We start from the raw sequence: 23,972 nt of genomic DNA, 5'->3' as shown, positions 1-23,972 counted from the left end.
CCCTTCATTCATCTTCCTCATCCTCTCCTCCAAGTTTTAGCCTTCCTTTAAGGCATTACCACCTCCCCCTTGAAGGCAGCTCTCTTGCTCAGGCTCCCACTGACCTTCTCCTCGGACCCTCGTGACCAGGGAGGCACAAACCATCCAGCTGTTAGCTATTCAGTGTACACAGTTCTCTCCTTCCCCTGATGCCTCATGTGAAGTTCTGCATAAACAACCACAGTGATGGGCACATGACTGGATCAGCAGATCCACATGAGCTGACTGACTTCCCTGAGATCTGATAGAAAGTTTTAGTTATCTTTTTATTCTCTTATCCAAGGAGGAATTATATCTGCAAGTGGCTGGAAAATACATTTTTTTCTTCTCCTCAAAACCATATGGAGAGATTTGTTCCCTGGAAGCACGGCTGGTGATTTCAAAGTCCCAAGACATCCCATTTCCTGTAGCAGCCACATCTATATTATTAGACTCCTACATAATCCCATATCATAGAAATATTTGCATTGCCTTTCTGCCATTACACACTTGGCTTTGCTGTACTTTCCAGCTTTGCCATTTTGCTGATGAATAATAATGTGTTTGCTTGTGTTAACTCATTTAATCCCTTGTGCAGGTCTTTCAAGGCTGGCCACACCATCCGATTGATACTGTTTTCCTGCCCAAAACCGTACAGCGTGAAGCATTTCAACTGGTTCAAGGTTACAGAGGTAAGAATCACAACCAGTTGTTTTATCGTTTTATTGTTTTTTTTTAAGTTGGTTCAAAGCTTTCCCTGTCACCTTAGGCTCATTCTTTCAAGATGCTCTTCCTCTTGATTGACAGAATTTCCATCCACCAGGGAGCATTTATTATATGGAGTGTAATAATTAATTTATAAGTCTTTCCTCATCATCAGATGGTGAACTTGCTGAGAGTAGAGATTGGGTCTAATTTAATCTTTTATTATCATTGAACATCCCAGCATATGTCTAACTTAAGTCATAAGTGAATGAATGAATGAAGGAATGAATGAATGAGATTGCAATGGGATCTGTCCTCATGTTAGAGAAAGGAAGACTTGAAACAGACTGTGTACAAAAGTGTAAGAAAACTCATCAAATTCCTTTCTCTTCAATGTCCTTCATCCATCTCCTTCTCCCTTAGTGCCCAGGATCTTTAGAAACACACACATCACTGACACTGATGGTCTACACTGGAGGGACAACTCAGGAAAACGTAGGTTTTCATCTCCTTTCTGCTATTTATCAGCTGGCTGGGTAGATTTGAATAGGCTAGTAAACTCTTAAGCTTCAATCTTCCCTCTGCAAAGCAGGTACAACCAGTAGAAGTTCAGAGTTCTGGGAACCCAGTAAAGTCACATATTGGAAGCCTTCCATGCCAATACAGCAATATAATAATTTGTTTATGGGAAGCTAATCATTGTTGTTCTAAAGAGGAGTGGTGCTTGGCAATCACGTGGGCTGTCACGGTGGGGCTCTCCGACATGCATGGTTTCTGATTCAAGCCTGCCAAAGGTCTTTCTTCATTAACTGAAGCAGTCGATGATTCAGATCACCTCATGCCTCTGCCCCTGTGAGTGCTTTGAGGGTGGGCATGGGAGGGTCCTGAAAGAACCTCACAATATTGGAACAAATGGTTGGTGACCATTTATGTTTATATAGTCTCCCTGCCTGTCTTCTGCTGTTTTGTGCTGTCAGAGTGAAGTGTACACTCTTTGCGCATGTGTGCACGCTTGTGTGAATGAGTGCCTGTTACTTTCTCAATGGCCTGAGCTACTCTACTGCATCCAGAGATGGGGGAACAGCCTGTCTTAATGTCTTAAGCTCATTTGTAAGTTCATCTCCTGGAGCAGATTGAGACACAGGCTCACCATCTCATAAATGTTCTAGTGCACCCCAGTGTAGGGTTGGGATACAGAAAAAAGGTGGGTCATATCTCCATATTAGTGGTCTCTGGGGGGGAAAAAACCCCACCAGCTGCTTCCCTCATCACAGAATTTTCCTCGAATCAGTCCATTTTACAGGTGAGCAAACTGAGGTGTAATGAGATAGAACTGAATATCAGCCTACTTAGAAAAGAGACTGGAAGGAGACTAGGGGAAACTGGCTAATATCTGTCCTCAGGTCAAACTTGAAAGAGATGGGTCTTGGGTACCACCACCACCACCACCACCACCACCACCACCACCACCACCACCACCCCTCTGCTACAAATGTAAGTTGGAATCTTAGCTCCTTTTGGCACATTGTTTATTTTCCCTAAATCTTGGTTTCTTCCCTGTGCAACGAGGAATGTGATAATTCCCAGAATAATTCAATTATTTGTCTTATTTTTAATGCACCCTGAAGACCCACCATGCACCAAAATCTAAGCCTGTAATGTAATAATTGAGCAGTGTCTCAATGCTGACCACGTAGGTCAGTGGTAGATGCCCAATAAGAGATTCTTTCTCCTCCCAGGACTTACATCTTTGAATGACCTTTCTCCAAGGTTCACTCTGCCTCACCCACTTTAGGACTGAGTTGAAGCTGGAGAACATGCTGACTGACTTTACTGCCTGTATTCCTCTGTACCCATATTCCCCACCCCCAGCACTTTTCCCTCAGGGCTTTTGGGACTATAATACCCCACTAACTCTGACAGGTGATCTTTGAGGGGAGAGAAGTCTGTGACACTCCCGGCCCAAAGTGACAGCCCAAGGATATTCACAAACAATCTTGCTCACACTAGTTAAAGGTGACTTGTCAAAGGGGGACAGACTGTCTTCAGCATCAGCTCCAGGGAAGCTTGACAACTGAACCAACTCTGTACCCATTCTAGGAGTAGCCTGTGGCTCTCCTCAAAAGGGACAAAGAGACCAGGGTCATGTGGAGATACATGCCCGAGAGACCAGTGAGCCGGGAGGGAGCCTCGACCAGAAGTAAGGGTCACTCAGTTAATTGACTCCAAAAAGTGTCCACTTCCTCCTCTGTCCCTGATAACCCCAGGCCCTCTCTTCTACTCCTTCCAAGGAGCAGCATCCATGTCTGGCTCTTGGTAGTGCTCTGCTTCTCTTCCCACCACGGGGACAAATTCATGGAAATATAACAACATAATCCTCTTCGCACCACTCAGTCCCCAAAGGTCCTTACTCGGAATTCTCCATTTATCTGGTCATTAGATCTAATTAAATCCATCCAACTTAGAGCGCCGACGAGTGGTGCCACTTTCTCTCACCAATTAAAACAGAGGAGATTAAAGAATGCCCCCGACACTTTGTCCTTGTGAGGGTGGTGGCTTGGGAAGAGGCTGAGGAGGAACAGGGAACATTGTCCCTTATCTCTAAAAGCAGTGCTGATGTCATGTGGGCTCCTGCCAGGAAAATGTACCCTTCGTGTGGCTTTTCCAGCTGTGACCACAAATGTACAGTAAGCAGTCTGTTGTCTGTTCTAGAAATATCTGTTTCCGAAGGTGGCCCAAAGAGCTTAGACAAAGGGTGTCTATGAGGAGTAATAAAAAGGAAAGAGGAACTCCAGCAAAAAGAGAGAAGGTAACAGATACACTAATAACAAAAATACTGTTGAAAATGTTTATTCTAATTCGCCTAAAATCTGATTGGAGCTTCCCAACAGTTATGGCAAGAAGAGCAATCTAGGGGTTGGGGATTTAGCTCAGCGGTAGAGCGCTTGCCTAGCAAACGCAAGGCCCTGGGTTCGGTCCCCAGCTCCGGAAAAAAAAAAAAAAAAAAAAAAAAGAAGAGCAATCTAACATATTACCATGGAGGTAATCATTTTAAAAGGCCAAAATTCACTTTCTTACTTAAGGGATGGAACATTCTGGCTCTAAATTCTGAAGGGAATTCCTCTAGTGGTGCTGGCTTCACAGACCCTCCATGATGCTCACTGCCTTACATCTGATAGGCCTAATGTTGGGCATCTGGGGCACGAGAAGAATACTTCCATTTTTGAAGGATTATTTTGCCTATACAAGGATCCAAGAGTGACCACAGCTTTATTAGGACAATGCTCAGGCTAACTTAGCTCATCGGGGTCAAGCTGGAAGGAGATGAAAGCCACAGACTCCTACAAACCTGATTCTCATAGGCGCTCACTCACCTGCCCTGTCCCACTGATGTGGTTGGCTCCACATCACTCATTGGACATAGGGCTTGGCCCTTTGAGGAGTATGGTTATGGCCCCAGCACACTCTAGGGAATCAGCTCAATGTAATCTCGTCCCTTCCTCACAGCGGTATCGACCCAGATCTTGCCTTTAATTCCTCTTCAGTTCACCCCTTAGGGTCTTATTTGGGTAACTCTGCATGGAGACACTCTCCTAGGCCTTCTATAGTAAAATATACCATTGGGAATGTGTGGAGATAGTGGGGAATGGGGATGCAGAGAAAGTAGAGAGGTAGCCTCAGAGAAGAAAGAGAGCCAGGCTTCCACTCGACACACCTCTTCCTGACTCCAGAGAACATGCTTCCTGAGAAAATCCCGAGTGCAGGATGGCTTCAGTTCTTGTCCCCTGTACCTATTAACGATTGCCTTGCAGAGTGGTTTGGATTCCCTGGTCAGGCTCACGCTCTGCATACCCTAGGTCTATCCTGAGCACCCAAACCCCTTTCTGCTGGGTTTCTGCAGACCCAGACCCACTCACACAGCTGTGCCTTTAAGATACATCCAACCAAGAGCTCCTCACCCACAGATGTCCTACAGGGGCCCTTCTACAGAGTGGTCCTAATTAATTTCTGTGGTCTCATCTCCAACACCTGTACCTCCTGGCTCTTGATTGGGCTCCTTTCCCATGATCCTAGGTTTTCCCCAGCACTTTAAGGTGAGTTATCTACTCATCTCTGAAATCACCAGGCTGGTGCCTCATTGTGTGGGTCTGCTTGCCTGGGGGATGGGATGCTCAGGTGTTTACCTAAACAAGTTCTGGAGCATGCCTGTGGTCATATTTATGGATGAGATTAGTGTTTGAATAAATTGTCTTCACCAAGGGATCATCTAATGTAATCGGATGGGAGTCTGAATGAAGCAACACTTAGAGGAAGAGAAAATTTGATCCCTCTGCCTGATCACTTGAACCAAGAGATCTTTGTGTTTTCTCCTGCCTGGTGGTTGAGACTTACAGCCATGGCTCCAAGGTTCTTAGACCTTGAGGCTGAGGTTGAACTACAACACCAGCTTTCCTGGGTCTCCAGCTTAGAACTCAGGCCATGGGTGTTCCCAGCATCCATCACTGCGTGAGCTGAGTCATATATATATATATATATATATATATATATGTATATGTATATATATATGTATATATATGTATGTATGTATATGTGTATATATATATATATATAAAATATATATACTATATAATGTTCCTTACTGGTCCCATGTCTTTGGAATACTCTATTACACCAAGCCGCGGCCTCAGCTGTCCTTCAAACTGTCCCGATCAAACCCAGAAGCCCATGTGTTTCTCCCTTCGCTGGCCAGACCCAGCCAAGGCCAAGCTCTTGTACCACAGCATTCTTCTGGTTGTCAGCTGGCTTCTTTTCTGGCCCGCCATCTATCCACTGTCACCAAAACAGAAAAGAAGCAAACCCCGATGGAAATACAGAGCGGGAGGACTCTTAAAAGATCCCTTGGTATTATGACAAATGTCCATTCTGGGAGTCTCTAGTCAGAACCCTCAAATCTTCCTGGGCACAGTGGTTCCTCCCCGTGTTTACGCTGGGGCCCAAGGCTTGGGAAGATTTAGTAGGGGACAGGTGTTGATAGTGAAGTGTGGTTCTCCTCACATGTTGCCTCAGACGTTGCCTGAAGTTCAGCTCTGTCTCCTCTTTTTACTCTTCTCGGGTCTCTCTTTTTCCCCCTCCGTTCCTAATCTCTGCCCTCCTCTTCAAAGGCCCAGAGAGAAGCAGGCGCTCTCAGATGTAGTAGGAGACTCCGTTCCAAAGGGGGCGCTCTAGGATCAGGAAAAAGGGCCTTGAGGAACTTGCGTGTGTATCGAAGAGGATTGTGAGCGGGTACCAATGGCTGGACATTTAAAAAAAATGACTTTTATGAAATCTTTGCCTAGATACGCTATCAATTTTCCCAGATGCCTTTTCAATATCTGCCTGCATAACTGTATGAAATTATAGTAAGTCCTACAGCTGGGGATGAGGATGTGACAGACATCTGTGGCGTGGATGAGAGCTCAAGGCGCGCTGCTGGTAAGGTCTGCTCTAGGAAGCTGCCAAGCTGCAAGCCTCCCTAACATTGGGCAGGGTGGGGATGGGGTATCTACCTAGCAGAGAGCTGTGTGAATCTGGCACCTGTCCCTCCCCTCCCCTCCCCTCCCCCTGAGATGTACCCCAAGCAGGGCACAAACCCAGTCAGCACTCTCAGGCAGCACAGGCTGCTAGACAGATTCGGAGGCCTCAAAATGAGGTGAGGAGAGAAGGAAGGATGGGAAGATGAGCCAGAGGATGTTCTAGGTGGGATAATGTCTGTAAGACAGACGTTACACTGGTTGACCTGTACAGTGGCTCTCTGTACCTTCAGGAGGCTAGAGAATACACCTGTCATTTCACTTATGACCTGCTAGGATGTTCAGGCTAGCCTGAGCACATCCCACTGAGCCTCCGACAGATTGGTCACTGGTGAGAAAGCTGACTGTGTCTGGCATGCAATTGGTTCCACCCCTCACCCCCCTTCCCCCATATGGGAGACAGTGAGTGGAGGAAGACACACACGGCTGCAGTGGACCCAAAGCCTCTCCCTGTCTCTATGGGAGGACAAAAGACAGTTTAGGAGAGGGTGCAGTAAGTCTGTTTCCACAGAGGCCTTGGGAGGGTGAGACACCGGGGCAGCAGCGTCTGATAGGGCTGGCATCCTAAGACCTCTTGCTTCACAGCCTGCTCCAGATGCCTGGTGCAGCTCAAAAGGAGCAGGGTCCACGGTCTGTGTCCAGCAACCTGTGGGCTAACTTTACAGTGCTTGTCATCTTCTGCGTTTTGTCTGTCTGCCAAACCCATTTCCACGGCGCTCGAGAGTGGGAGGCTTCGAGGCTCACATCTGTGGCTGATAACACACGACCTTGTGTGAATCAGGGAGCTAAGAGGCTTTGCTTTGCTGTTTTAGAGAGACCTCTGGCTCAAGGCACTGCACTAGGAGGGCAGCAGAGATACTGTCAATTACAAACCTGTCCTTCAAACCCTGGGGCTCAGTGAGCCTGGTGCTGTCAGCCATGCATGTTGGCACAAGCTAGATACACACTTTTGTGCTGGGAGCCTATTGCCAAGAGAGGCTCAAAGACTTAGTAGTTTCTTTTCTTTTTCTCTTCTCTTCTCCTTTTCTTTTCCTCTCCTTCCCTCCCTCCCTCCTTCCTTCCCTCCCTCCTTCTCTCTCTCTCTCTCTCTCTCTCTCTCTCTCTCTCTCTTCTTTCCTGTTCTGTTGTCTTCCTTTCCTTTCCTTTCCTTTCCTTTCCTTTCCTTTCCTTTCCTTTCCTTTCCTTAACTTTTTGGGGGCTTGACAGATGGCTCAGTAGATAAACTGCTGACTGGGAAAGCATGGAAACCTAAACTTGAATCCTCAGAGCCCACACAAAAGCCTGGTATGGTGGTGCATGCCTTTAATCCCAGTGCTGTGAAGGTTGAGACAGGGGGTGGGAGGGGCGGTGTCCTGGGGTTTGCTGGACAGCTAGTGTAGCCGAATAGGTGAATCCCAGGTTAATAGGCAAACCTTGTCTCAAAAAGAGTACTAACCCCTACACAAATGCACACAGACATGTATGTGCACCCATAAGAACACATACACATGCATGCGCCACACACAGACACAATTCTGGCCAAGCAATTCTGCTAACTATTACTGAGCTAATAAGTTAGAGACCCTTCAAAACTATAACCTGAAAGATAAAGCACTTGTAATTCTTTCCTGAATAATCTTACTTACCAATGGGGTAGGCATACTTGCGCACTGCACAACTTCTTAAGTGTTGGACACTGTCACTTTGCCTTCTATTTCACATTGATTTTTGGGTTGTACTTGCTTTTTGTCATAGCAACCATAGGAAACACCTTCAAAAACTGTGATGAGGGCATACCTGTCCTGTGAACCCTTGGAAGGCCTAGTCAGGAGACTGCTATGACTCTGAGGGTAGCCTGGGCCACACAGTGAGTTCCAGGCTAGCATGGGATGAAGTGAAACCCCGTCTCCAAACCATAGAGATGAGTTTCCTGAGATGAATTCCAGGATCGAGTGTAAGATCATAAACTATCTTGAGCTAGTGATGGGCTTGGTGTGTGGAAGATATGGTTATCCCGGTATATTACCCTCAGTGTTGATTTATTGCATGTCCTTAAGTTGGAGGATGTGGGTGAGGTAGAAGCCGGGTTGAGAGGACAAAGAATGGAAAGGGAAAATTTGCTGAACTTAGCTACATCTTAGGATGTGTTCTCGGGCGCTGTTACGCAGAGCTGTAGGGCTGCAGTCTTTCTTGGGAACACTGTGTACAGACTGTGTTGAGTGGAACAGGACAGACCCGTGGCTGCAGACTCATGCCTGTAGCCCCTGGTCACTTCTACTCTAACTATTCCAGGCCCATTAATCCAGGGTCCTTCTTTCTTTCAGTAACTGGATGCTCTTTGTCTACAGAATGAATGGTGAGACTAGGCTGGGTCCTGTATCTGCTATGATATCTGGCCTCAGTGCTTTGGATTCGACGTCTGTAAAGTGAGTTTAGTAAAACACTGCACCCCATGACCTGTGTGAGATTGAAAGACAGTTGTGTGGGAATCAGAATGTTTGTCATGACTCTGAGCAAACAATGCTACAGACAGGTATGATGAGACAGCCCCAGGCTCTGCTCCTACCTGGCTTACAGTTCAGGGAAGGAGAGCCATCTCAAGCAGGCATGTGGCCAGGGTTCTATTCTCGGTGTGTGTTTCAGAGAACAGTATACATATTTTATGCATGTAGCTAAGATGTCATGCTGGATACCTTAGGATTATTCCCAGAGCAGAAACATTTAAATCAGATCTCTAGAGATAAACATAAGTGAGGGAAGCCAAGACCCAGCAGCCGACAGAGGGAGAGTCTGTCACAGTGACCCCCAGAGAAGCAATCTTGTGAGGAAGATCCCAATAGTTTGGTTGGCTCTAAGAACAAGGAAAGAAGTCAGACAGGGACAAGATCATCCAGGGTCTTGGTAGCACTAACGGACAATCCTTCAATAATTTCCAAGCATGGTGGGAAGCCTCTGAAGGCTTTTGAGTAGAGAAATGACATGTTTTCACTCATTTAAAAGATCACAGTTGCTGGGTGTGGTGACACACACCTTTAATTTCAGCACTCAGCAGGTGGGAGCAGGAGGATCTCTGTGAGTTCTGCTAGTGCTGTTATAGTAAGAATGTCTAAACAACAACAAAAACAAATAAACTGTCAAACGAATAAACAAAAACCCCTATCCTGTCTGCCTGTTGGAAAATGGGCTTTTAAGAACAAGTGAGTCAAACGGAAGGACCAGGAAGGATCCTACTAGTAAACTGGGTGAAGATAGGACAGAGGAGGATGGGTCTGGGAGACTTAGGAGTTAGAATGGCTGGGATGGACTGCTTATTGAGAGAGGAGAAACCAAGCAGGCTCCCAGAAGTCTGCTGGAGCAGTGTGCAGAAGGAAGTGGAGGAAGGTTTCCAGTAAAATTACTAGGCAGGGCACAGGAGAGAAGCTCAGTGGTAGAGTGCTTGCTTGGTTTTCATCTCAACAACCCATGTTCAAAAAAAAAAATGCTGGTGTGATGGTGTGTGCTTGTAATTCCAGCACTGGAGAGGTAGAGACAGCAGAGAGCTAAGGCTTGCTAGTCTGTCAGCCTAGCTGAGTCGTGAGCCCCAGTTTCAAGTCTCAAAATACCAAACTAAATCCACACACAATCTACCTATGAAGACAGCAAAACCCCTAAGCCACCAAAACACGAACAAACCAAAGTAAGATGGGCAGTTCCTTAAGAATGGCCAACATATCTACCTACATAATATGACATGTGCAGTTGTAGCATGAAAATGAACACACACACACACACACACACACACACACACACACCACACATCCACACCACACACACATCACACCACACATCCACACAACACACAAACATCATACCACACATCCACACCACACATCCACACCACACACACATCACACCACACATCCACACCACACACAAACATCATACCACACATCCACACCACACACACACACACACACACACATCATACCACACATCCACACCACACATCCACACACAAACATCATACCACACATCCACACCACACATCCACACCACACACACATCACACCACACATCCACACCACACACAAACATCATACCACACATCCACACCACACACACACACACACACACATCATACCACACATCCACACCACACATCCACACACAAACATCATACCACACATCCACACCACACATCCACACACAAACATCATACCACACATCCACACCACACATCCACACACAAACATCATACCACACATCCACACCACACATCCACACCACACACACATCACACCACACATCCACACACAAACATCATACCACACATCCACACCACACACACACACACACACACACACATCACACCACACATCCACACCACACATCCACACACAAACATCATACCACACATCCACACCACACACACACATACACACACACACACACCACACATCCACACCACACACACATCACACCACACATCCACACACAAACATCATACCACACATCCACACCACACATCCACACCACACACACATCACACCACACCACACATCCACACCACACATCTACACACAAACATCATACCACACATCCATACCACACACACACACACATCACACCACACATCCACACCACACACACATCACACCACACATCCACACACAAACATCATACCACACATCCACACCACACACATAACACACACACACCACACACACATACTCTCTCTCTCTCTCTCTCTCTCTCTCTCACACACACACACACACACACACACACACACACACACACACACACACACACACTACTGCAAAGAACAAGGGACAGGCGCGCCCAAACCACTTTCTGCAAACTTTTTTTTTTTTTTTTTTTTTTTTACAAAATACGACTTTTGCATTTCTCCTTTGAAATATCTAGGTAACTCTCTTAGGTCTTCCCTTTATTTTACACAATGGTCAGAGCATCGGGAATGGGAGAAGTCCTTTTCTTTGATCGCCCTGTGGCATTCAAGTTCTTCTCTGACCCAAGGACTCATCTAGAAAACAAGTTTGTGGCTGTTCTGCCCATGACTGAGCCAGTCAGATTCTGTCCGTAGCTTCTTCCCACCCTTTCTTTAGCCATCTTCCTGTCTTGTATTTAAGTGAGAAAAAAAAAAGGTTTGATATTAATTAAGTTACATGGCGAATTCCTCCCCCTAATTACAGTGGAACCTGTCCACTGGACACTTTGAAGTGCAGCTCTTTAGATATAAGAAACTTCTCATCCTGCGCCAGGGCTCAGTTGTGCTCCTCCACATTGTTCACTTCAGTCAGAATAAAACTCTTTTGGATAATGAAGGGAAGAGCATTTAACTTGGTCCAGTCCAGTCAGCTAGGAGTGGGGTGTGGAAAGCCTGCTGGACCCACCATAAGCAGTGTGGGAGGCTGGGACGGCTACTCAGCTCTGGATGGACAGGTGGTCAAGTGCGTTGGACCTGGTGGTAACAAGGGTGCCGGAGGTCACCCCGGTGCTGGGATACTGTGCGGGAGGCCTGGGGTGGGGGGCAGGTGCAGCACCCCACACGTGTAAGGAAGGGCTCAGCTCCATGGGCTGACGTTTTGCTGTGAGCCGATATCCGTGGTGGAAGGTGGACTTGGATGGTGCTCTTCATCCTAACTTCCCAGGGATGGTGCCTTGGCTTTGTGTGGGGCTCAGAAGCTACCCTGGGAGCCCCAGAGCTGGAGCAGTGGCAAGGATCTAAGAAGAAAAGCGAGTGAGACCGAGAATACGCACCCTGCCCGTGACCACCCCTCACCTGAGCAGACTTGTCCGGCTGGAGACACTCTTGGCTTTTCTAACCCTGCCAGCTCCTTGATTTATTCTCCCCCACCCCCAACATTTCCTCTTTCTACCTCCTCTAAATACCCTCAAGGTGGGAAGAGAAAGAGAGAGGATCTTGTCCCTTCCTGCCCCAAACCAATTTCTTACAAAAACACTCTGGAGAGAAAGCAGAGGCCGCTGGTTTTTATCTGTGAATCTTATGGCCAGAGTTCTCCCTGTAGGAATCCACAGCCAGTGAAACAACCTGTAACAGCCCCCCGTGTGCCTACCTCCTCCCCAGCACGGTGCCACCTGGCCAGAGTGTCAGACACTTTAATTGGATTATTGCCGCTTTTCCACCTGTCTCATTCTAAGGTTGGGAGAGCCTACACTTCTCTCTGGGGAGCCCTGGAGGTAGTGGAGGTGGAGGGAGGGAGGTGAGATGAGACCACCTGCCCTTCCTTACCACTGTCTCCTAGCAGCTTAAGATCTACCGTCTCAGGCAAGAGAGGCAGGGCAGGCACACAGGTCCCAACAAGGCTTCTTTGTTGCTTGGAAGCCCTGCCATGGAGAGTGTTATCCACCTTTGGGGAAATGGGAGACAAAACTGAGGACCGGAAAGGTGGGGTGTTGTAGAAGAGATTGTAGAAAGGCAGTTGTGAGGAAACCCTGGAGGCTGAATTCAGTAAAATCAGCTCAACTCCATAATGGTCCTGTGAGGACTCCTGAATGGCTGGCACTAGGCTGAAGGCAAGAGGAAACGGAAGGGGAGGGGACGGGAGGGGACAGGCGGAAAGGGAGGGGAAGGGAAGGGAGGAGGAGGGAAGGGAGGAAGCGGAACCCAGTCCTTGGAGATAGTCATGTTCTGTGAATGTGCCAGGACAGTGGTTCTCAATCTGTGGGTCTTGTCCCTTTGGGGGCTGGTGTCAAATGACCCTTTCACAGGGGTTATATATCAGATATCCTGCATATCAGATATTTACATTACAATTCATAACAGCAACAAAATTACAGTTATGAAATAGTACCAAAAGTAATTTGATGGTTGGGGGTCATGATGACATGAGGAACTATATTAAAGGGTCGCAGCATTAGGAAGCTTAGGAACCACTGCTCTAAGAGCATCAGGAAGCAGGTTGGTCCTGACTAAGGTGACCCCATCAAAGCCACAGAGATGATATGTTTTCCATGGCTTGCCTTGCCTTGGAGGGGGATGTGTGTGGTAATAGCTGTATTGGCTTGTTTCCCTGGCTGAGTGTGAATTTTTCTCTTGTGTCATGGGGAGCCGAGGAAAACTTATGAGGTATGTATTGATGGGTTTAGAACTATATTTTAGAAGAACAATTCTGTTCCCTTTGACATATACGTCCCAATCCTTTATTCTGCCACAAGGCTTAGGATTCTCCCCCACCCCCAAAGCAAGGCATGTTTAAACACACTTCTGACCAACCTGCCCTCTGTTTGGTGCTGCTTGACATAATTTCTGCAAACCTCTCAGAAAGCATGGGCCACAAAATTTTAATTCTCCAGGAATTAAATGGGTCAAGGATCACCTTTGTCCCTGGCTGTTTTGTCTGATACTAGGGGTTTATTATAACTGATCAAATATACCAACAGTGGGATGGTAGAGACTGCTGGGAAAGGGTGAGGAACATTAGAGAGAAATGAGGTTAATCTGGGACGGTTTTCTGACATGGCGGTCTTGTGGTCATGATTTCATGGACGGCGGTAAAATGATTTGGCAGGAGAAGGGGAGGCGGGTAGTTCAGGAAGAAGAGTCAAGAATCATCAATGCAGAAGACATCGAGTCCAGCAAGGGAGAGGGACATAGTGTGTTGGGGAGGAGGGACAGGCAAGCAGGTCCTAGCAGAACTAGAAGGTGGGGGGCTAGTCAATGGGGTTATGAATTCCAGCAATGGAGGATTGGAATGTGGCCTCCAAATAAGAGGTTCTTCCGCCATCTTCTCCCCCTGTAGTATATGTGGACCCTCCTTATTCTTCTTTTTTGGGGTACAGTCACATAGTTTGGAAATGAGACCCCCCAACACACACACACACACACACACACACACACACACACACACACGCACACTTTTCAGTAAATTCTGAAGTAGTTATGGCACACTCTGAACTTGACAGAGGCAGGAAAGGTGACCCAACAAGGAAAGTGAGTCTGCCAAGCGGGTAGAGGTCTCAGTGTGCACAGCTGTTCTGCAACCAAGACCTGTGTGACATCTGCACTCTCTGTGCTTTGGCGACAGAACTGTGATGACCCCACTGCAAGAGTTAAGATTGAGTTTTGGATGTGCCGTGATTACCTGAGAATGTCCTTGCACTCTGACGAGGTGAACTTCACTTGGGTGAACCCTTAGGTGACAAGGTCAGCTTAATCATGTTGTGCTTTAATATTACAAAAGGAGAACCAGCTGTGTAACCACCTGATGTTCAACGAACAGAGATTCCAGAACAGCAAAGGCCCAAGAGGTCTCCGGGGTAGATTACTTTCACCATTGTGTTTGTTGGTTTACTTATTTAGTGTGGGATGTGAGTGCTTGGGTGCATATGAGCACCGTGGTGCACGGCTGGAGGGGAGAGGACGACCTACAGTGAGTCAGTTCTTACGGATGGAAGCTCAGGTCTTCAGGCTTAGTGACAAGTGACTTTCACTCACCGAGCCATCTCACTGGCCCAAGGTGGATACTTTCATTCTCATTTTACAGATGGTGAAACGCAAATGGGTTAGCTCATCTTTCCCAAACCCCTGCACCTCCAAATTGTAGAGGAAAGAGAACCCTTTCCCTTCTGGGGCTAAATTGGACACATCAGCTGCCACGGATGCAGTCCTCAGGAATGCCTGTTCCTCGCCATCTGAACAAAATAGGGTTCAGGACTGCTAGGCTCCAACACCTGATTCTTTTTGCTTCCTGAGGTTGGGTCTTTAGCACCGATGAAAGCCAGATTCCAGCCGCCAGCCATAGGAGACACCTGCAGGTGTTCTAGCCAATCCAGAGACCTAGAAAGAAAACCCAAGCATTCTTAACCTTTAAAAAGATCTTAGCCTGTGGACAGATAAATTAACTCCGGGGCTCTGGGGAGATTAAACCTTATTTTATGGTTTGCTTGTTAAAAACGCATAACTCCAAATCTCACCAGAGATTGCAATTAAGATAGCACCAGGCTAAAGCTATATGAGAAGTATTATTTACTCTTGGCTCCCTGCAAAGTCCAAAACGACAATGGGCTGTTCCACTTTGTAACCTGCAGTCGATCTGAAGCCACCTGCCTCTGTACCTAAATGCTTTAGGACGCACTTCTCTCTCCCAGGGTAGCTGCAGTCACACTACTCCTTGTGGTTACCCAAAGTGACCATAAAACCAAAGTCAAAACAAAGTTTCCTGGGTTATTATGTTCAAGGGGCACCAAACACATTTTAAATCATTTGCATCTTTCCTGCTTCTGCCTGAGGGGTTCTTTTTCTGCATCCCTCTAAATGCCTACATCACCCTACCCTCCAAAAGCTCCCCGATTTCTAGCATTGTCCAAGGAAGACTCGTCTTGCTAAAACGTGCCCTGGAGAGGACTGTTATAGGTCTCCTCAGCCATCTCTACTAGAGACAGTGTGTGGCGACTCAGGTTTCTTTTCTGAAATGTTGTGAGAAGTTGGTTAGTTTGTTCAGTCAGAGTACCACCAGGAGCTGGCAAGATTGCTCAGGAGGTAAAGCCCTGGCTACACAGGAGAGGACCCAAGTTTGAATTCTCAGAACACGTAAAGCATGTGCCTGTAACCTTGTGCCCCTATCCAGAGATGAGAGACAGGAGAAAGCCCGGAAGGTCTTCAGTCAGCCACCCTAGTGTATGTAGTGGCAAAAGATAAAGGAAGCCTGTGCCAAACAGGGTGGGAGGCAAATCTCACTCACAGGTTGTCCCCAGACTTGTACATGGGCACCGAAGCACACACCTAAACTTAAAGAAAGGAACATATGCACATATAAATCACACACATACACCATATGCACACACATATGCACCATACACATGCATCATACAAACATAATACACATCACACACAGACGTGGAGATTTAAAAAATAGTCATTAGGTTCTATTTAGGCTCTCTCTGAGGTTCTTATCATGTCCCAAACTAGATGGTTGTTTTTCATTCTGTACACAGAGAGGAAATACATGAAGAGTGAGAGGCTGTCTCGGGGTGAGCTCACCCTAGGCCCTGCAAGGCAGGAGACATCTTTTCTCAAATATGTCTTTCCATCTTAACAACCATCTGAGGCTTGGAAATTTTATTTGCTTATTTGTGTATATATATGTATATATGTATGTATGTATATATGTGTATATATGTATGTATGCATGTAAGTATTATGCATGCATGTATGTTTGAGACAGGGTCTTGCTATGTATGTATGTACGCATGCATGTATATATGTATGTATGTTTGAGACATGGTCTTACCATGTATGTATGTATATATGCATGTATGTATGCATGTATGTATGTATGTTTGAGATAGGGTCTTACTATGTATGTATGTATGTATGTATGTATGTTTGAGTCAGGGTCTTACCTGTATGTATGTATGTATGTTTGAGTCAGGGTCTTACCTGTATGTATGTATGTATGTATATGTATGTATGTTTGAAACAGGGTCTTACTATATATGTACATACGTATGTATGTATGTTTTAGATAGGGTCTTCCTATGTATGTATGTATGTATGTATGTATGTGTATTTGAGACAGCATCTTCCTATGTATGTATGTATGTATGTATGTTTGAGACAGGGTCTTACCATGTATGTATATATGTATGTATGTGTGTATATATGTGTATGTAGGTTTGAGACAGGGTCTTACTATGTATGTATGCATGTATGTATGTATGTATGTTTGAGACAGGGTCTTATCATGTATGTATGTATGTATATATGTGTATGTATGTTTGAGACAAGGTCTTACTATGTATGTATGTATACATGTATGAATGATTGAGACAGGGTCTTACTATGTATGTATGTATTTATATTTGAGACAGGGTCTTACTATGTATGCATGTATATATGTATGTATGCATGTATGTGCATGTATGTATGTATATGTCTGTTTGAGGCAGGGTCTTACTCTGTAGCCCAGACTTACCTCAAACTCTCAGTAAACCTCTTAAGTGTGGGACTACAGGTGTGAGTCACCATGACCCATACAGCCAGGGACATTTTACTAATACTCAGATTCTAGGCTCTGCTCAAGAGCTACTCAACCAAGAGATTGCTATAATGAGACACACGGAGTGTGGTGGAAGGAGCTGTGACCTGGGGTTTGCCATAATCTCCTCTATCTCCTCGCGGTTTGATCTTGATCTAGTTAGTGTCTTAGCTGCTTCTTTAATTCCTCCTGGTAAAGAGGCAGCTGCTCTGATGATGCCTGTCAAGCATGCTCTGGGGAGGTTGAGAGCAGAAGTCTTACAAAGTATCTTCAAGGTCAGGCAGCTAGTTAGAGGCAGGGCCAAGATTCCCACTGGGTTCATGGGCGCAGACACCTGGCCATTATGTGATGTTACATCTCTAGGTCACATCCCTCTCAGCTCTTCTCAGCCAAGGGAAGGAGGGAACTCATATGCTAAATGCAAAGAAGACCTGAGGACCTTCCATTCCAACTTGCTCCCTCTCTGCACTGAGCCTAGATCCAGCCCCTGAATTACACAGAGCCTCTGGACCAGCCCTGTAATTTTTTTTCCCCTGCTGCTTCTTTTCTGGTGATTATCTGGGGCTGATTTGGCCAAACTTCTAAGTGTGTTGCCTGGCAAGCCCCAGCACATCTGGAGTCCTGCTGTGGTCTCAATTGCACAGCTGTCCACAGCAAAGATGCAGTCATCAGAAAGCCACGGCCCAATGGAATCCGGAGAGCAATCTTTATATGGATCGACTCTTTATACCTTTGTGTGGATTTTGCTTCTCACTCACAAAGACAAGGGAGCGCGTTAGCAGAGTTCATACTGAGATGTGAGTGGCTTTTATAACCAGCACGAGGATGATTTCCACAGAAAAGCCTCTTCTTTCCTGGTGACAGACCTGAATTTTTGCTAAAGGTGGGAGGGAGCTCTCTCTTCGAGAGCATTTTGTGTGGACCCAAATGCCTTTGAAATGGAGAAAAGCTAGAAGATTCCTCTGAGGTATAGAGGCATCGACAACCAGACCCCAAATTTAGATTTGTACAGACCAGCACAGTAAAAACTGTTTCCCAAAAGCCTAAGAGGGCGGAGCCAATTTGAAGGTTTTCTTTCACTTTGTGCAATGGGATAGGGGATATTGTTTTGGTAGTGGGGAAGGTTGAAACCCGCAGTGAGAGTAAATGAAAAACCTCAAATCTCTGCTGGAGGTGGAGATAAAAAGCAGAAGAGAAAAAAGGAGAACAAAACTGACCAGTCTTATTTAATTCCCCAAGGAAAGAAGTGTGGGGGCGGGGGTGGGGATGAACAAGAAAGTGGTGACAATACAGAGGTCGATTAATCAGGCCTTTCTTTCGGACAAAGTCCACTGATGATCAAAATGGTGACTTGGACACTCCAGGGGCTGGATGTTGCTTCTGCCTTAACAAAGACCAGTGGCATTGCACCTTGGTGGAACTGGGCCTCAGAATGTCAAAACTGGAGGCCACCTCAGAAGTGTTCTTGTCGAAAACCCTCCTTTTGAAGATGAGGAGACTGAGGCCCGGAGATCATGAGGATGGTCAATGCAGAATGGAGAAAAAGACTTGCCACCTCCAACCTTCTAGATTTAGGTGCCATAGATATCATGCCAACGACCCAGCCTTTACTGTTCTGGCTGAGCGTGGGTAGTCCGTGGAAAATAACCCGTAACTTTTTTTAGACAGAATCTCACTATGTAGCTCTGGCCATCCTGGAACTCAATATGTAGACCAGGGTGGCCTTGAACTCACAGCGTTCCCCCTTCCTCTGCCTCCCGAGTGCTGAGATCAAAGGTGTGCACCATTGAACCTGGCTAACAAGTCGCTTTTATTTCCCCTCGTCTTTGATTGCACTGAGCCGGCAGTGGCTTTGTAAGATGTTAATTCTATTAGCAGTTTCATCCCTCTGTGCCGGGCACATCTGTGCTTACATGATGCTTCCAACATGCAGCTGTCTTTATGTGAAGGCCAAAAGGGCGAGCGATGAGCTGGGAGGATGCCTTCCTCCCTCCTTGAATGGGGGAATGTCAGTGACCTAATTCTTAATTTTACCTCCCTTCCAGCTCGGAAGCCGGGACACAATCAGATCTCTTCATGTTAGCCGTTGGTACTGTCATTTACACTCGGTATCAATAATCCTCAGCTCTGACAACTCCCTTTATTTTTAGACTTAAATCCCCGTCTTATAATATAAATATCACACTCTAGGCAGGACACCATTAAGCAATTATTGCACTTCCCAGGTGAGGTGGATTTCTTGGCCTCCTCTGGATGAGCGGAGAGAACATGAGATGTGCCCTAATCGCTCAGAGACACTGGGGCAGAAGATTATTATACTATTAGACGGATGGGGGAGGGGGAGGACACCTGTTCTACTGGCAGACTGCCAAAGCCCTTCCCTCTGCACAGAAAAGTGAAGGTGGGGCTGGCTGGAAGTGTAGGAGAGGAGAAGTGCGGGAGCCGGAGAATCCTTAGCTAGGGGGTGTGTCCCCCCTCTACAAGGTCCGGTCAGTCCTAAATCTATGCAGGGCTTTGCCATTTCCAAACATCTTCTACTTGTTCATGACGTAGATCCCTCTGGCAGCAGTTTGGATTTCTGTTTAGAAGTTAAAACATGGAACACAGTCATCAGCAGTGTACTTCAGGCATGGGATGAGGAAACTATGGAGAAGAGCTGGAGGCAGAGAATGCAATTTCAATACAGGTTCTCCTATACCCTACGCCAGCCCTTCACTTACGGTGGATTTCCCTAGCACCCCAGCGGATCAGGTCAGGTTCTGGGTTTCACTCACTGAGGTAACATTCAGTAATCAATCAGTAGCAGTAGACTAGCCAGGAAGCATAAAGCACCATATCTTCATTAATCTGAATATTAATAAAGTGTCCCAGGTGACGTGGGGCATGGTGACCCAAATTGCTAAGTCAACTACCCAGTGTGCTAAAATGGTATGTGTTCAAAGGAGACCTTTTTGTTCTCTGTTTTCAAATCCATTTACGTGTGTGTGTGTGTGTGTGTGTGTGTGTGTGTGTGTGTGTGTTTGTGTGTCTGTGGTGTGCACTTGTGCCCAGTGGTGCGGCAGTGTGCACATGTGCGTGCATTTGTGTGGAAAAGCCAGAGATCAGTGTTCAATGTCTTCCTCAACTGCTCTCCACCTCAGATTTTGAGATAGGGGCTCTGGATGAATCTGGAACTCATTCATTCATCAAGACGAGACAGCTGGCAAGCCCAGGGATCCCCCCCATCTGCCTCCATTTCCCCATGGCTGGGATTACAGGGCCTCACCGAGGCGCCTAACTCGTTTTTATTTGAGTCCTGGGAATTGAATTCACATCCTTATATTTGCATGACAAGGACATATCCCAGATCTACTTTTCTTATGATACAGAATCTTATATAGTCCAGGCTGGCCTCAAATTTGCTGTACAGCCAAGGATGACTTTGAATTCCTGATCCTCCTCTTTCTACTTCCCAAGTGCTGGGATTACAGGTATGCCTCACCATCCCCAGCTTTAAGGAGAATGCTTAAAGTCCTCACCATTCTGTATTTCAGAAAAGCAACTAAGTAAAACCAGAGAAGAATTCAGGAAAAAATGCCCCAATCCCATTTTCTAGCATGCCTTATTTTTTTCTCCTTTTTTTCGGAGCTGGGGACCGAACCCAGGGCCTTGTGCTTGCTAGGCAAGCGCTCTACCACTGAGCTAAATCCCCAACTCCATGCCTTATTATTTCAAGAACCCCAGTAGCCCTGGCCCTTCCTGTCCAGCCCTCTGCCATCACCGATTCACCCAGCCTGCTGTCAGAAGACTGCACCGTGTCATTCCCTAGGCTAAAGAGCGCTCATGCACACATATAGCCCTGCACACTGCCCTCCCAGCTTTGGTCAACCCTTATTTCCCTTAGCGCCCACCACACTATTGCCCCTGATATGCCCCTTCTTCCTCTTCAGCCGTCCTGGTCTGCTAAAACTGCACCTTGGAGGTGATGCATGCTGCCCATGAGTCATGAATACCCCAGAACATCTGCCTGCCCCCAGGCTAATGTCTTGGTGCCTCCCACAGCTCCCCAGGCCCTTCTCCCTGCACACTCAGCAATCACTCCAAACTCTGTGTCACGCTTTCCCCGAGCACTCTCTGACAAGTTTATCAAGTTGAGAGATGGCACTGTCAATGGGCATATTAAAAAGAGAGAGAGAAAAAAAGACAAAAAAGGAAAAAAGGAAAAGGAAGAGGAGAGAGGGAGAGAGAGGACTGGGAGCCTCCTGGGATGCTTGCAAGGCCACGTTAGCACACTCCCAAGGTCATGTGGGCAAGCTGGGAGAGGCATCCTCATTCTTCACCATCTTTGATTCTTAAGCGAGTCTCCCCAGTGGGCATGGGATGCAGCTACCTCCTGCTTGACTCAGGATGGGGAACTTCACACTTGCTTTGGTAGGAGATTGCTTGGTAAGAAAATAGCCGAGCCGATAATGCCAGCAAAGTCACGACACCCGGGACCTCTTGCAGTTTTAAGATCCAATCAACTTTAAAATATTACGGACTAAGACGGATTTGAGCAAACAACTGATCCCAGTGTATTTACTGAGAGCACAAGCACCCTGCTGAAATATTAATATGGGGTGCGAAGGGGGGAAGGGCACAGTGGATTGCCTGCCCGGGGTCTTTATAAGAGTCCTCTGACAAAGTAGGTTTAGAAAAATACAGCTACCATGCTATTACATATGTATTATTATTATATATGTATAATTATCTAGCATCATCAATAATCTATGTATCTATCATTTATCTATCATCATCATTATCTATCTATCTTCTATCTATCTCTCTACCATCTATCAATTATTGTCTATCTTAATCACCATTTATGTATCTACCTATGATCTGTTGTCTATCTATAATTTATCTTTCTATCATCTATGTATATATTATCTACCCTCTTTTATCATCTCCTGTCTATTATCTATTTTAATCCTGTGTTTCATGTCATTTCAAGAATTGGCCAGGTATGGTGGCATACGACTATAATCGAAACATATAGAAGTCTGAGGCAGTGGGATTGTGAGTTTGAGATTAGTTAGGATCTATATAGCAAGCTGCTGACTGCATTTTAAAAAAAGAGTAACATAGAAAGTTCCAGGTGTCACATAAATAGAAGAAACTAACAAAGTGGCCTGACTCCTAGCTCAGATCTTTCCCCAGCTCGGTCTTTAACTAAGTCACCATTATCATTCACTATGCCTCGGTTGCTTGGCACCTTTCGTCTTGGCAACCCCTCCCATTCTTTCCCATTCTCCCCTGCCTCACTGTCAGTGGCTTTCCTGGCTCTTCCTAGAGGCTCTTCAATCTCTGCTCAGGAAGTGTGTGTTGACCACAAGATATTCTGAGTGAGAAGCCAGGCAGGGACTTGGGGTTGGGGGCTGAGATGAGGAGAGGACAGAAGCTGAGAACAATATTGAGCGCTTCAGCCAGCACACATGTCTGACACAGCGACATCAACCCCCTGCTTCCCCTGCCCATGGAAGCATCAATAACATCAATACAACAGCTGCCCCCACTTGGGCCTTTGCAGTGCTGCCACAAGAAGGACAAAGAACAGCCTCTTTCTGTCAGAGCAGAGCTTGCTGCTTGTACTTGATGGGAGAGGAGAGGGAGGAACCATTCCTACAGAAGCTTGAAAAACACTGGTCACAGGAAGGCAGGGCCACTACCACAAGCCAAATCCAAGATATGCTGGACTGCTGCAGACACTGCTGCTGAACCTAGGACCCTGTGCAGAAAGCTCTGGAGAGAAGGCTCCCCCACCCCCGACAGAAAAGCTCCTGCTCTCCTTCCTTGTAGGTGGGACCACCAGCATGCCTCAACTGGAAGCCTTGACTTCTTTTGAAATCCTCTGTGACAATGCAGTCATGCTCCACAAGATGATATTTTCGTCAGTGGGACACTTATATACATTGGTCTTGTCAGAGTGTTCATATCATGTAGTAGCCATGTTGACGTCTCGGTTTGAGAAAGCACACTCTGTACTCTTCTTACAATGAAGAGACCCCCCCCCCCCAATGGTGCAATTCCCAGAACACATCCCCAGCGATAGGTGACATTCATTGCCATTGTGCTTGACTCACAAGTTCCCATTGTTTTGAAGATGTGGCTCAAAGCTCCTGAAAGTCACTCTATGCTGCTCATACAGCTTTCTGAATGCTGTTCCTTTTGTCCAGGAGGCTTGACTTTGTGAACTGTGTCTCTGCCACTTTCCGGCTCATTCCCGAGGCCACTCCTGTGTCAAACATGGCCTTGCTTTCTTTGGATCATACTCATTGCTCCTTCGTGGTGTGTCATTGCATAGTATGTGGCTACTTGCTCCACTATTTATGACAATGAATCAGACATTCTCTTGTCTACCTCTTCCTAGGTTTGTCAACTCCTGCCAATAGGGGCCTTCTGTTTTCTATCCGCCATGTTCTGTGGTTTGTGCTTAACAAGCAATTGATGTTCTAAACATACTGGATATGCAGATCAGAGCCTCACACCTCCCCTCAGTCATTGCCAGTAGACAATGCTTCCTTCTAAGCTAAATCAATAAATTTGTCAATCGATGTTGGGTCAACGAACAAAATATTAACTCAACAGGAGGGATAATTCAAACAGTCTTGTTGTACATCTTTGTGACTTTGGTTCAGGACAATAAATCATGAATTTAAAGATTGTAAATTCTTTATGTTTTAAA

General features: G+C 46.3%; 2 protein-coding genes across 4 annotated transcripts in view; one reads left to right on the top strand and one right to left on the bottom strand.

The window, feature by feature from the left end:
• Positions 1-23,972, bottom strand: part of Nxpe4 (neurexophilin and PC-esterase domain family member 4) — a 247,750-nt gene that overhangs the window by 149,328 nt on the left and 74,450 nt on the right. The gene's annotated exons all lie outside the window — the stretch shown is intronic.
• Positions 1-23,972, top strand: part of LOC148004112 (uncharacterized) — an 89,090-nt gene that overhangs the window by 2,429 nt on the left and 62,689 nt on the right. For all 3 annotated transcript variants that reach the window (XR_015627634.1, XM_087564125.1, XM_087564126.1), the window contains exon 2: positions 617-710. Coding sequence is in view for 2 of the 3 variants with exons in the window: in XM_087564125.1 (XP_087420251.1) it covers positions 617-710 (94 nt within the window). In the remaining variant the exon portion in view is untranslated. The remainder of the gene's footprint in view (positions 1-616; positions 711-23,972) is intronic.

The sequence above is a fragment of the Rattus norvegicus genome, chromosome 8 (genome assembly GCF_021556685.1).
Source record: "Rattus norvegicus strain SHRSP/BbbUtx chromosome 8, alternate assembly SHRSP_T2T, whole genome shotgun sequence".
Lineage (NCBI taxonomy): Eukaryota > Metazoa > Chordata > Mammalia > Rodentia > Muridae > Rattus > Rattus norvegicus.
This window is presented reverse-complemented; position numbering and strand designations above follow the sequence as displayed.